Genomic DNA, 13,875 nt, shown 5'->3' with positions numbered 1-13,875 from the left:
TTTTTGTGACGATGTGTGACAGAGGGGAGGGGGAGGTAAAAAATCGTCCAAAAAGCGTGACGTCATTTATGGATAACCCCTAAGTAATTAAAAGTTGATTGATGTCTATATCCCAAGTTGCCATTCCCCGTATCTAATATATAAAGCTCAGTTCTGTATGTAATGCATGTTTGTCGTTGGTCTTGGATGGATTAAAGTGTTATAATATTATCGTGCGCATTTCTCTAAATTTATGAGTTAAAAAATTACTATTGAAAGTGTTGGGAAATAATTTTCATTTTTCAAATTACAGTAATAATTGTCGGCATGTTCATTAAACACAGGTTTTAAAAAAATATCATCTTTTACAAAAATTCTAATTATGTCTTTATTTAGTCCTATAGCACTTACTTCCCTTTGATAAATTAGGAAAACACAATTACTTCCCTTTATAAAACCATTGCATTAGTCGAAAATAATTTACTTTTTAATTACTTTGTTTTGGTGTTGGGAAAAAAAATAATTACATAACTAGCGGGGATTGATCAAGTGCAAATGTTGTAGGTATTTTACCGATAAGCTTGGAGTATTAAAATTGTTCATTAAATTGAAACAGGCGCGTTCGTTTAAGTGAGTGCAAAAGACTGTGAATAAGTTGGGGTACTATAGTCGTTCATTAAGCTAAAACAGGTGATTCCGCCCCGGGCGTTTATGTTCGCGTTAGTGTTTTCTTTGTGTTTAGGTGGGTTTGCGTTAGTGGTTGCGTTTTGATTTGGTTCGTTTTTGTTCTTTCTTTTTTCGTTTTTGTTTTTGTTTTTTTCTTTGGGTTTGTATTTGTGTTTTTGGTTGGTTTTGCGTTTGGATTTGGTTTGTTTTCGTTTGCTTTTTCGTTGTTTTTTTTTTTGTTGGTATTGGTGTTTGTGGTTGGGTTTGTTGTTAGGTTTTTGTTTTCGTTTGCTTTTTTGTTTGTTTTTTCTTTGTGTTTGTATTAGTGTTTGTGGTTGTGGTTGGGTTTGTTGTTAGGTTTTTGTTTTCGTTTGTATTTGTAATTGTGTTAGCGTTATGTTTGCGTTTTGTTGTTTTGGTTGGTTGTGGTTTGGGTGGGCAATGCCGGGTTTATGATGATTACTAAACACACAGGTAATGGTCTTTAACAGAAAGGCATCACAGAAGCCAGGACAGGGCCTGGCCGGGACGGCTAGTTGTTATATAAGTATATTTTAGAACGTTTAGGGGAGATCACTCCCGATTTATTTAAAAAAAAATATTTTGTGAACATTATACTACATATGTATCGATCTATATTAATAGTTTCGCTGTCTGTGTATCTATCTGTGTATCTATGTATCTATCTGACAAGAACGCTATAGAGAAAACACAAGCAGAGTAAAAACTTTCATAGTAAAACGAAAACGAAACATGACGTCACATGGAGCCTTTAGTAGGAAATAGTCTAAAGCCGGCTATAGAGAAAACACAAGCAGAATAAAAATATTGTCTGTATGATCTACAAATACGACCAGTTTTTCTTTCAGACTTTTTCCTCCCCGGAGGGGGGGGGGGAGGTACTTGACATATTCGGGGGTGGGGGTGGACACTGATGAAAGAATATTTTCTATATAAATTCTATTTCGTTGAATGGGACGGTAGATGTGCTTTGGGGTGTGTGTGTGGGGGGGGGGGAGGTGGGGGATAAGAAGAGTCGCCTAAAAGAAACTCTAAATGCGACTTTTGTCATGATTGAGATTAGGTTCAAGGTTTAGGAGTATGGCTACGACTATAGGCTATTTAGTATCAATTTGCAGTAACAAAGTGTAGATCAAGCCTAAATCCAATTAAAATGCCGATTCTGGATAAAAATCTGTTTTCAATGTCGTTTTTCGTTTCGGGTTCAATTTGAGGTTAAGGAGGTGGCTTTGGTTTTGGTTTAGAGAAAAGAGACTACACTATCAACCTAGCGCCCGTTGTATCCTTCCTCAACGGGCCATTAATCTCGTTTCAAATATCTTCGTTAATATCTGGAGAAAACCTTGCCATTCCGGTTTACTTCAATTAGAGGTTGAGGGCAATCTTTTTACACATTTGAATTGATAAAATAACTATAAACGGCTTTTCAACGGTTTATATTCATGACAAAAATATGAAAATTAGTATAATCGATGGTTCCCAAACAGCTTTTAGTTTAATGTAACTATTACTTTATCGCTTGCCATATTTTTAAAAAAGTTTTTTTCAAAACTTTAGTACGATTACATAGACTTTTCAAATCAATTGTCGACTTTAGCTTGACTCTTGTAGACACTGTTTAGAGCGCTGATATCCATTAGTCCTATACGATTATTAATAAATGGGGTTTTGATTGACTCTATTTGTTTTAAGAAAATTCGGCCTACTTGTACTTAGAGATTTACATCAACAACTAACCAAAACATATGCCACTTATACAACTCACAATCTCTATCACAAACTTTATTCTATACCAATTTATCCTAGCGTATGTTTTTAATTCATAGTAAATTATAGAAATCTTGGTGTATCACTAATTGTAGGCCTATAGATCAGGGGTCGGCAACCTTTTGAGACGGAAGAGTCAAAAGATGCAATTTACAAAATTTATCAGTTTTTAAATAGCTACTAACATTTTTTTTCAATATTTAGGATTAGGTTTATATATATATATATATATATATATATATATATATATATATATATATATATATATATATATATATATATATATATATATATATATATATATATATATATATATATATTAGTTTTAAATATGAAATAATATTTATTCATATTTTAAAAAAATACACATGTTTCGCACAAAACATATTATAGTATTTTAGCTCAACTCGCGATATTTCTTTTACAGCTGTCCAGTTGTGCAACTTAACGTGCATGTTTACTGGACCTTCAAATATTTTTACTTGCTCTTGAGTTCTGTGAATTTTTCGCTCCGTAAATGATATGTTTTCAAATCCAGCAATTGCATTTGAAGCGAACCAGCATCAATCCCAAATAGCTCAAAGTTGATCGAATTTTTTTGTGTTGAGAGAGTCTACTATGAACGTCAGAGTACTTGCATTTGTTTTGAATTGCTCAAATCTCTCAGTGAATCCATCCTTCGTTTTGTTTGTTGTAATGCTGAAGCAATTCATGCTAATAGTTGCATTGGTTTCTAGATTTGTTTTTCAGATTTTTCGAAATCAAGTAATTTACCGCTCTCCGTGTCTTCAACAAAAAAAAGTAATTTTTTTTTAGATAAATCCACTTCTCAAGCAAGGCATAGGCTGAGTTTTCCTTTAGTTGCAGTTTTACATTTAGCTCGTTTATTTTCTTTGTGATATCCACCATGAAGTTGAATGTTTCAATTCGGGATGAACAGTTTAATAGGAAGTACATTGAAAATAGGGAGTACCTAAATATTTGAATAGAATAGCGAATGTTTAATGTTTATGTTTATGATTTTAGAATTTATTACCGAGTGTTGCAAAACAATATTTTTAGTTTTGAAAATAAAATAAAATAGTTATTAAAATTTGTGCATGGAGCCGAAGAGCCGCATCATGACATCAAAAGAGCCGCATGCGGCTCGCGAGCCGCAGGTTGCCGACTCCTGCTATAGATCAATGTAAAGTAGCCTATATGATTATAATATTTAATTGATTGTCTATGCCTGAATGACTGCTGACAAGTCTAACATAACGTGTGTAAGTGTATATTCTAAATGGTAGCAAAAGCAGTAGCCTACTGGGCCAAAAATATAAAATAACAAATACTTGGAATGTCTGATTCTTTAGGTCCATCCTCCCAACTTGCCCAAGATTTTAACATTTGAATCTAAATTCTTTAAGACATTAACACGGTTCTCTTTTCTATAGTGGCTCGAGAGTATTCAACTCTATCACAAGCTGGGGTGATGTCATTTTCGATACAAATAACACTCTTTGATGATACTTCACTGATTGGTAAAGAGTTATGGGTTGGAGCCACAGTTATGGTTTCATCATCATCGATTTGGGCTGGTCAGTTGAAAATCACTGCTACTGCCAAGTCTGCCTCAGGGGTAATAAGTCATTGAATCTACGTCTAACCACAATCATCTTACTGAGAAAAAAAACTCTGCATTAATTGGTGATAACTATTTAATTAGCATGATCTTGTTGATTGAATTAGGTACTAATCCTATTGCATGAAAATAGTTCTATTGATTGATTTTCACAATACTTGTATTTATTTTTAACTCCAGTCTGTGACACCAGCTTTCAATGTAGCAGTTGTAAATGGGACAAGTTTAAGCCAAACTAGGCCAGCTATCGTTCAAATAGACATGATTGTACCAGAAAACACAGCGGGTAAGTTCCATGTGTTTCAAGTAAACTATCCGCTGGTCATGTTTCAACTGGTGAATAAAATATAAAAACTGCAACTAGTGGCCTAATGTTAAGAAATTATTTAAATTGTTAACATTTTCATTGACTGGATATTCTAATAAAAAATAATACAATATCATTGTAATTTTTGGTTATTTTTCCTAATAAAAATTGTATGTTCTTTTCGGTTATCTAATTACTAGAAGTCGCTAAATGAATATTCATGCAAAAAAGACAGGTGGTAACGGGATCAAAATGTACTACACAATCAAACAACCTACCTCTTAAGCAATCATTAATACAATTATTTTCTTTATATTCAACAGCTGACTATTTCTTTGAAGCCATTGCTCCCTTTAATGATAGTCAAGCGATTTACCAAGTGTGTGCTTTAACAGTTTGGTATGGGGAAAACATTGCATGTGCCAGTGTGAATAAATTTGATCCACAATATATCATCACCGCTAATGACACTTTCTATACAGACATAGCAAGAGTTGATTTAGGTAAATTATTTATAGCTACCTCTATTTATGATATCAAATAATATGAATGTATTCCAATAGTCCATAAAAAGTGTTCTTTGTGTGTAGGCCTATCATTTATAAACATAGATAAAGAAGTTTAAAGTTTCCTCAGCGAATTTTCTGTCCATCAGGTCGAATAACCAACTTAGGCTCCAGTTCTTGGAATCAACAAGACAATGTGACGAGAAATACAGTTAGACTCAAGGTCTTAGTCAAAGCCACTAACCATTCAATGGCTACTGTTGGTAGTAATCATGATGTCTATTTTGGAATGTTCGTGGGTGTTGATAAGCTTACAATCGGTAAAGTGTCGCTGCAAGTTTCAAGTTCTGCATCTGCAGATGCTATAACGGTATGTTAATCTGTTCATCCTTTAATACTGCCCATTTTTATTCTATATCCACTATCTACTAAATATATTTAAGATACCGTCTGCACACTGTGCTACGTTTTCTTATTACCTTCAGAGACATATTGTAGGGAATTCTTGTAAGCATCTGAAATTGAGAAGTTAATTTTGACATAATTGTATCACCAGAAACAAATAAATAATAAAGCGGGAGTGATTTCCCATAAACTTTCTAGTACATTCTAATGCAGTGGTTCCCAAACTTTTTTGAGTGGCGTCCCCCTTTTACTAAAAGTAAGTGACCCGCCACCCCCATGGAATTAAAAAGTCGAAACAATTAAGAAGATTTATAGGACCTAAAGTTAGATTTTCTTGTAGACTTTCAAAATGAATTGTTTTTTTATAACTGTTTTAATACGATGAGTAGAATTTCATGCTATTCACTACCCTCAACATTAGCAGTTTAGTTTTTGTTAACGCCAATCTCATGTCATTCTCAACATATAATTTATTTCAATGTTTTGTTTTTAATTGGAAAAGTGTTGAAAATCTATTCTCGCAAAGATATGTAGACACAAAAGGAACTAAAACTGGAAAGGCAATTAATTTCACGTGTGGGTATAAATGGTGCGTACTACACCAAAAGTGTGAGCAGTTTTTCTTATGACGCGGAGTCATTCTGCAAATTTACAACATCAAGGGACGCAGAGAATGGGTTACGTATCAATGCAGTTTCTTCTTCTTTCAGCTCAGGGAAATAACGCCGCAGTTCGTTTTCTAAAGATTTAAGATGCCCAGAAATCTCCTGTTTCAATATTTTATTTAGCTCACAATCAGATTCATCTACCACACTGCAGAGTTTCTTAAACATGGCAATATTTCCAAGATTTTTTTTTCTTCGCCAATTTTGCAGCTCTGGTATAAATGCCCAGAGATTATCATGAAAAGAGATTATATTCTTTCATTTTGTATGTCGATATCGAATATATCTGCTAGGTATGATACTCTCTCCAACCACACCGTGTCGTTAAAGTATATCAAAAGGTCTTGTTTCCCTTGCACTTCCAAGAACAACTTAATTTCATCTTTCAATTAAAAATCACGATTTACAATATATCCTTTTGACAGCCAGCATACTGCAGTGTAGAAAAGCAAAGCCTCGTGATCTTTATTCATGTCTTTGCACAGTTCTTTAAACAGAGAACTGTTTAGGGCTCCAGATTTATAATTTACGATTTTTATTAGCAATGGAGTCGGAAGAGTCTTGATGGCGAGGACATACCGGTGAATCATGCAGTGGATTTCCCTTGGTTAGGGAGCTAAATATTTTACTGTTTTCTGCAAGCCCGATTTTGACCCAAACACAGATGGCGCACCATCTGTACAAACCCGTATTCCCATTTTAAATTTCCAGTTTAAAAAAAAACGTATTTATTTTCTCCATAATATCTTCACAAAATAGCAACTCTTCTTTGCTATCATCTGAATGAATATATTTCACAAAGGCAAGCAACTGCAAACACAAACTAATGTCTGTTGGTGAAAGCTTAATTTAATTCAAAATTTGCTCTAACATCTACGGGCATGTCTGCTATAGGCCGCTGAATAGTATTATTAGACAGAGATATTTGTTGCATCTTTACTGCACTGGAATCACCAAGAATTAATCTCACCATCTTCAATATGTATGGGTTGATGAGATTTTCTCCTTTTGTATTGTTTTTGCTTGGCAATTAATAATGCTACTTCATTTGATACTTGCTGTGTTTCCTTGAAGAAAACTTCGTGTTCGATTAAGTCACTGACGTTTGCAACTAGCTTCATGCCGACGAAAGAACTCCATATCTTTTTTGGTGTGTTCCGAATAACTCGTCTCAAAATGATGTTTAAGTTTTGAAGGTTTCATAGACTCATGACTAAGAACAACTTAGCACAGTACACATTGTTTTTTTTTCTATTTCATTTCCTGTGATGTTAGTAAAGTCAAATTTCAGACATTCTTCTAAATATTTGTTTTTTCTTTCATTGCTCGGATTTAGTCTACCAGTTCGCGCCCCCCCCCCCCTCCCCCAGAAAGCCCTTCGCGACCCCCAGGGGGGTTGCGACCCCCAATTTGGGAACCCATGTTCTAATGTATATATATATATATATATATATATATATATATATATATATATATATATATATATATATATATATATATATATATATAACTTTATTTTTTTATTGTTTGTAAAATGAATTGTGCACTTACTTCAGGTTATTTTTTAATATTCTTTCCGTTTAAAGACTCAAAACACACCATCAAGAGTATTAAGTATTGGAGGAAGTGGTAATGATACTATAACCATTGGAAAAACCGGACGCATACTTTTGGATGTTCAGACTGCTAGAAATACTATCTATAGCCCCTTTGATATAGAGTTTATCATGCCAAATAACAGTGGAGATTCATTGGGTAAAATATGCAAGGTAAGAACCAGTGTTTCTTTCAGATATTTTTCTCCGGGAAGCACTTTAAACCTTCGAGAGGGGTACGAACTAAATTTCTGGTGGTGGAGACATAGGTAAAAGTATATATTTTCTATTTAAATTTTATTTTGTCTGCGGTTGGTGGCGGTGGCGATGGACGTGTTTCGGAAATAAGTGCCTCCCCCACCACTAAGACATGCAAAATAAACGCAAACAATGTGTACATAAAAGAGCAGAAAATTAGTAACCTTGTAATAAGAGCAGTGTAAAACAGTTTAATAATTCTTTGTAGAAAAGATACACAACCTGCTAGCAAAGCATTTTTTTTTCACCGAACAGGTACAGCTAGTATCAGTTGGTTTGAACAATCCTTGTGTGATCAAAGAAAGTATTGAAAAATCAACTCAGTTAATATCAAGGTATGTTGATGTTTAAATACTTATCAATTGTAATGCAATCAAGATAATAAGCGCCTCTTATCAACAAACTGCATCGTCATCAGTAATTGTTCCAGACTTTTTTCTCTGTGGGGGCACTATATATTTGGGGGGGGGGGTTACTGGTAAAAGTATGTTTTCTATATAAATTCCATTTTGTGAGGGGGGGGGGGGGCAGTAGACTTTATTCGGGTGGGGGGGGAGTGGCGTAGCTACCGTAAAGCTAGCGTAAGCAAGGCATAGGGGCCCAAGGCAAATAGGGGCCCTTTTCCCCCAAAATTTTTAAAAACTTTTATATTGAATTTTAATTTTTGTATTATAAAAATAATTTTAAAAAGAAAACGGAAATCCAGTTTCTTTTCTACTGTAGAAGTAATTTTAAAAATCCAAAACAAAAAGGCCCGCAAATCTTTCTTACTGGGGGGGGGGGGGGGGGGTTACAAGGCCCATCTATAAGCATTGTTTCATTGTCGGGCAAGCCGTTGAGAGAATTAGCCTATAAATAAACTTGAACATTGACTCTTTTGTGAGATTGGTATCCGGCACCCGCAAATTTATACGCATCGCTAAAAACTCTACCACACCGCCACAAACCTGCACCCCACCCTTCTCAACTCTTTGTCCTCACCTAAATTCCATCCATCCATGATTACAATTGAGCCAATTTTTTTTAATAACAGCCGTGGACAGTATTTTCACAACAAGCTATGTCGAAAATGTGTCAATGTTTTTCTAGTTTTAACCATAATCACAATATGTTTGTTGATCTAATTTAACTCTCATCAATATGTCGCTACTTAAAGATGTTTGTTTGTCTGTCTCCATGTCCTTTATGCATTAATACAAAAATGATCCAATCGCCAAGAAACATTGGGAAGTCGTTTAGAATAATTCAGACAAACCTCTGCTGAACGTGAAAATTACTACCACAACCCCACACATGAGGAGCAGTGCCTCTCCCCTCGAAAAGAAACCAGAAAGAAACTCTGACTCCTGTAGTTTGTTGCCATTAAATATATTTTTAATTTCGTTCGGAGAGCGGCCCTTTGACAGTAAGGCGGTTCGGTTTGCCCCCCAAAGTTTCCCAGCGTCTTTCTTAGCACCTAGGGTCAGTTAATTGGGTGTCCTGCACAAGGGGTCAGGGTTACTGCTTAATTCAACGGTTAAACTCCACAGATGCATCAGCCGGCGCCCCGGGCTCTCCCCGTGAGCACTACGGCGCATACACTTGTTTTAATAAGTGCCATGCCCTAGGTATACGGAGGGCTACTATAATCAATGGCTAAAGAAAATAAGGGGTGTCCTCCAGTCGCCTCGGCATTAATATACAGTTGGGCGCCCCAAGTCTCTCCATTATGATGATGTTATGAAACAAGGTGTAGATATGCCCTTTGGGTCAGAAACTTGGCCATCCTAAGTATCGAACACACAGAAGCAGCTAAAATGGACTACAAGGAACATATCAATCACTTTGCATACTTATAAGAAAGAAAAAAAAACAAATATAAATAAATCAAGAGCAACTTTTTAAAATGTGCATTCAGTTAGTGGCGTCACAAGTTTCGCTATCACGCAACTATGGACGTATAAAATACACAATTTACAGATTAACGTAGGGGGCCCAATAATAATTTCTGCATAGGGCCCCGAAAATCATAGCTACGCCACTGGGGGAAGGGGGGGGGGGCGTATATATGTGTATATATATATATATATATATATATATATATATATATATATATATATATATATATATATATAATCTGGGCGGGGCTTCGCCCCTACCGGAAGAGATGCATGAAAAAAACTGTGCACGCTAAACACTTTTTAGATTAGAAAAAGTTCCTCCCTCCGGGGAGGAAAAAGTCTGAATGAAACACTGGTGTCGCGCTTAGCCACTATCCGAAGAAGTGCATGAAAGAAACTCTGCACGCAAACCACTTTTTAGATTAGACACATGAATTAGGCTGTAATTTTATTATAGAGTATCGATGACGACATTTCTTTTGAGTTGGGGGGGGGGGGGAGTAGGCTTAGACGTGCTACCGGGGGTGGGGCTTCGCCCCTACCCGAAGAATTGTATGAATGAAACCTTTCACGCAACCCAATTAGATTAGACAAAATTGCCTTTTTATTCAATGTTTACTCGAGAATCAATGACGCCATATTACTGTGTGCACTCTCCGGCTTGATACTATTTTCTACTGTATGCTAAATGTGACGTCATATTTCGTTTCCGTCTTACTGTGCATGTTTTTAATTTGCTTGTGTTTTCTCTAGAGCGTTCTTGTCAGATACATACACAGATAGATAGATACACAGATAGATAGCTGCTGCAGCTATAGAAGAAACAAATTCAAGGACGATTGTCATGATGATAAAATTCAATTTACATTGTGTTATATTTTTTTCATTTTAATAAGAACACTTTTAAAGTGTCGGTCTAATTATATTTATTTATTCGAGTGCTTGTGGATACACGTTATGTGTTGTTTTTCTGTGAGCTTGCTACATAAAGTTATCGAAGTAAGAAGCTCGGACTCTCGATTTCTAGTCAAACATAGCAAACTGACGCAGCTTTTTATGAGTTTTTCGCCAACACGTTTTCTTGTTTTCCAAAACTGTAATTAAATGTAAACAAAGTCGGCACTTTATTTCATGGATCTTAGTTGTTGGGGCGCTAGGTGTCCACACTACCAACGGGACGCCCAGCTTAGTTGTTGGAGCGCTAGGTTCCACACTACAACATAGAGGCCCCAAGTTAGTTGTTGGGGTGCTAGTTTGTCCACACTACCACTGAGAAGCCCCAATTTACTTCGATCGCTATCCGCAATGGTGGAAGAAACACCCCTCGGCGATAGCCAAGGAGTCAGGGGGGTGGGGGAAGGGTTGCAAGAAGCCACCGTTTACATTACTGCACGGGTGATGGATGCAACCTGTGATTAGATTCTTCTCAAATGAATGTCGGGGCCATAGTACCCATATGGGCGCCTTGTTTGCTCCCGATGACACGGCCCACTGTTGAGGCCCCTACTGCAGCTCAGGGGCGGAACTACAGTGCCACCAGACCCCGCAATTTAGGGGCCCACAGCCAACCATAATTAATAAAAAAAAATTTAAATTTAAATTTTATTTTTGTGCATTTTTGCCTTGATATTTGGTTTATTAAAAAAATACTGCAGCTGCGGTACGATTATCGTTATTTTTACAGTCATTATACCACGCTCTTCTGCAAACATTAACATCCATTACACAAACTGTAGTGTAAAGTATAGGCAATTCTTCAAATTTTAATGAATTCTGTGACTCATTGCTCCCCTTTGATAGCAAAATAGGGGACACGAACTGTTCGACCGATCCCCCAAAGTGTACTGTGGTGGATGGGGCAGGGGTGGACCAAATTGGGTGATCGAAACGTCCTTCAGGAATGTTCTTTATATAGCCATGCGCGAGTCAGACACTGGCCCCTGCTCACCCCACTCAGGGAAAAATTATATGAGGCACCTGCTGATATGGAGACCACAGTCCGGTTTATTCACGAAGTTGGACTTGTTGTCTAAATCCTCCACCATACATTCAATTAAGAACGAAGAAGAAGAAGAAGGGTGATCGAAAATTGATGTCAAATTTATTTTCATATTTTAAAAAGTTATTTATAATTGTACTTTTGTAACCATCGTCAAGACCAAGTTCTATTCCCCCTACAATCAAACGTTTCACAGAAAGAAGCGCAACGGAAAAAGCGCAACAAAAAAATCGCAAAACAAAAAGCGCAACGAAAAAAAGAGCAAACAAAAAAAAGTGCACACGGAAAAAAGCGAAAACAGAAAAAAAACGCAAACAGAAAAAAAGTGCACGCTGAAAAAAAGCGCAGCCCTATTAATAATTCGCTCATCCTTTTGCCGATTGTGAAAGGCCGGTTCTCAGACTGGTGGACGAGGGGTACTGATGGCGGATGAGTGAAAATTTTAATATACATTTTAATGTAAAAATCATAGTATCCTTATACTTAGTTTTAAATATTATCAATATCAACTATTAAATGATCTATTTTTTATTATTATTTCGCTGATATATGACATCCTAGGTTATTGTAAGGTTCGATCTCTGAATTTTTCCGCAGATGAACAATACATAGAAAAAAAGTACAGGGTTAGAGGTTATTTTTTCTCTAAAGATTTGTTTGCTGACAGTTTTATTTAGATTTTGTTGCAAGGGAAATAAGCGCATGGTGTTTACTGACAAAAAGCATATCTTTACAAACAACACAGTTGTCTGAACGCAATGAGTACCTCAAAAGGAAGATCATGTTGTAAATAAGTATGAGGGAAGAGCTCAACTACAATTTTTACAATATATATATATATATATATATATATATATATATATATATATATATATATATATATATATATATATATATATATATGAGTTTTTAAAAAAAGTTCATTAAAAGCATAGTTGTTAGCAATGCTGGATAGATATAATATGGCCAAACGTAGCATCACTTTTTTACTATGGTATTGTAAAGTATGGTAGCTAGATTTTTTTTTTAATCGTAATGAAAATACGTTTGACTTCACTATATCGTCTGACACCTAATACTTTTGAGCGATTTCCGATAACCGAAAGTGGAACTTTTTCTACTTTGAATTTTTCAAAAGCCTATAACTTGAGTACTATTTCAGATAGATAAATGAAATTTCACATGTAACTAAAAGTTCTAAGTGTCTGCGTTCTATCAAATTTTGAGTAATTTCCGTCGACCGGAAGTAGTAATGTACGCTATTTCCGATTTCTCAAAAATTCCCCATGTGAATTTATTAAGTACTAATAATATCCCGCACTATTATGCACATTTTATTTGGCGTTCAGTTAGTGTGCAATTTTTTTACGAGATTCTATTCTATCACAAAAAATTTTAGTAATTTAAAATGGATTACAAATATTGTCTATGTCCGAGTTGCCATTTCCGTAGTGTTATATTAGAATATTCGAGAAAGTTTAGGGGAGATCACTCCCGGTTTATTTTGTCACTTCATTGGTTGGTGTCCTTGCACTTGCAATGTGAAGATCTTTCTTATTGTATTTATTTGTTTCGTAGGTTGGTTTTTATAAAATAAAGGTTTATGAAAAAAATCAGAACAAAGTCCTGAAATGATCAAAGAAAAATAAGAAAAAAAAAAAAAACAGACATGAATAAAAACTAAAATGTTTTTGTTGTTACTTACAAAGGATTAAAAATTAATTTATAAACCTGGGTTAAGGATGTGATCCATGTCTGTATCAATATTGAGAGTAATTTTTTTTTTGTGTGACATCTGGGAGTGAATATTTTACTGTCAAGCCAATGATGATTGCTGGCAGCAGTAGCAACTAGTTATTCATAAATGACTTCGTTTGGGGGGGGGGGGGGCAGTGAGGGTCTGGCGGCCCTATACTTAAAAATCTACTTTAAATCTATCAAAACATTTAGATCTAGAAGCATGTTTTAGCTGTAATCAGTGGCGTAAGCGGGGGGGGGGGGGGGTTATAACAGTATATTTCTGTTACAATTCATTAGAGCAGGTTTCTAAAACGCGAAATAATAGCTAAAAATCAGTTTCTAACGTTACTTTTTTAAAACACGAAAGTGTGACTTCATACTATCTGGACCCACCCTCTTCTCCTCATCAAACATCGTCTTGAAATTACGGACCCCCTTCCAGTGTGACGTTATTGGTGGGCGA

General features: G+C 35.6%; 1 protein-coding gene across 1 annotated transcript in view; it reads left to right on the top strand.

The window, feature by feature from the left end:
* Positions 1-13,875, top strand: part of LOC131928747 (uncharacterized) — an 80,038-nt gene that overhangs the window by 42,006 nt on the left and 24,157 nt on the right. The window contains exons 13-18 of the mRNA XM_059284862.1: positions 3,870-4,054; positions 4,238-4,343; positions 4,688-4,867; positions 5,020-5,240; positions 7,527-7,709; positions 8,049-8,128. Coding sequence (XP_059140845.1) covers positions 3,870-4,054; positions 4,238-4,343; positions 4,688-4,867; positions 5,020-5,240; positions 7,527-7,709; positions 8,049-8,128 — 955 coding nt within the window. The remainder of the gene's footprint in view (positions 1-3,869; positions 4,055-4,237; positions 4,344-4,687; positions 4,868-5,019; positions 5,241-7,526; positions 7,710-8,048; positions 8,129-13,875) is intronic.

Source organism: Physella acuta, unplaced genomic scaffold, assembly GCF_028476545.2.
Source record: "Physella acuta isolate Inbredline_101_S28 unplaced genomic scaffold, ASM2847654v3 ptg001540l, whole genome shotgun sequence".
Lineage (NCBI taxonomy): Eukaryota > Metazoa > Mollusca > Gastropoda > Physidae > Physella > Physella acuta.
Note: the sequence above shows the minus strand (reverse complement) of the source record. Positions and strands in the feature narration are given on the sequence as shown.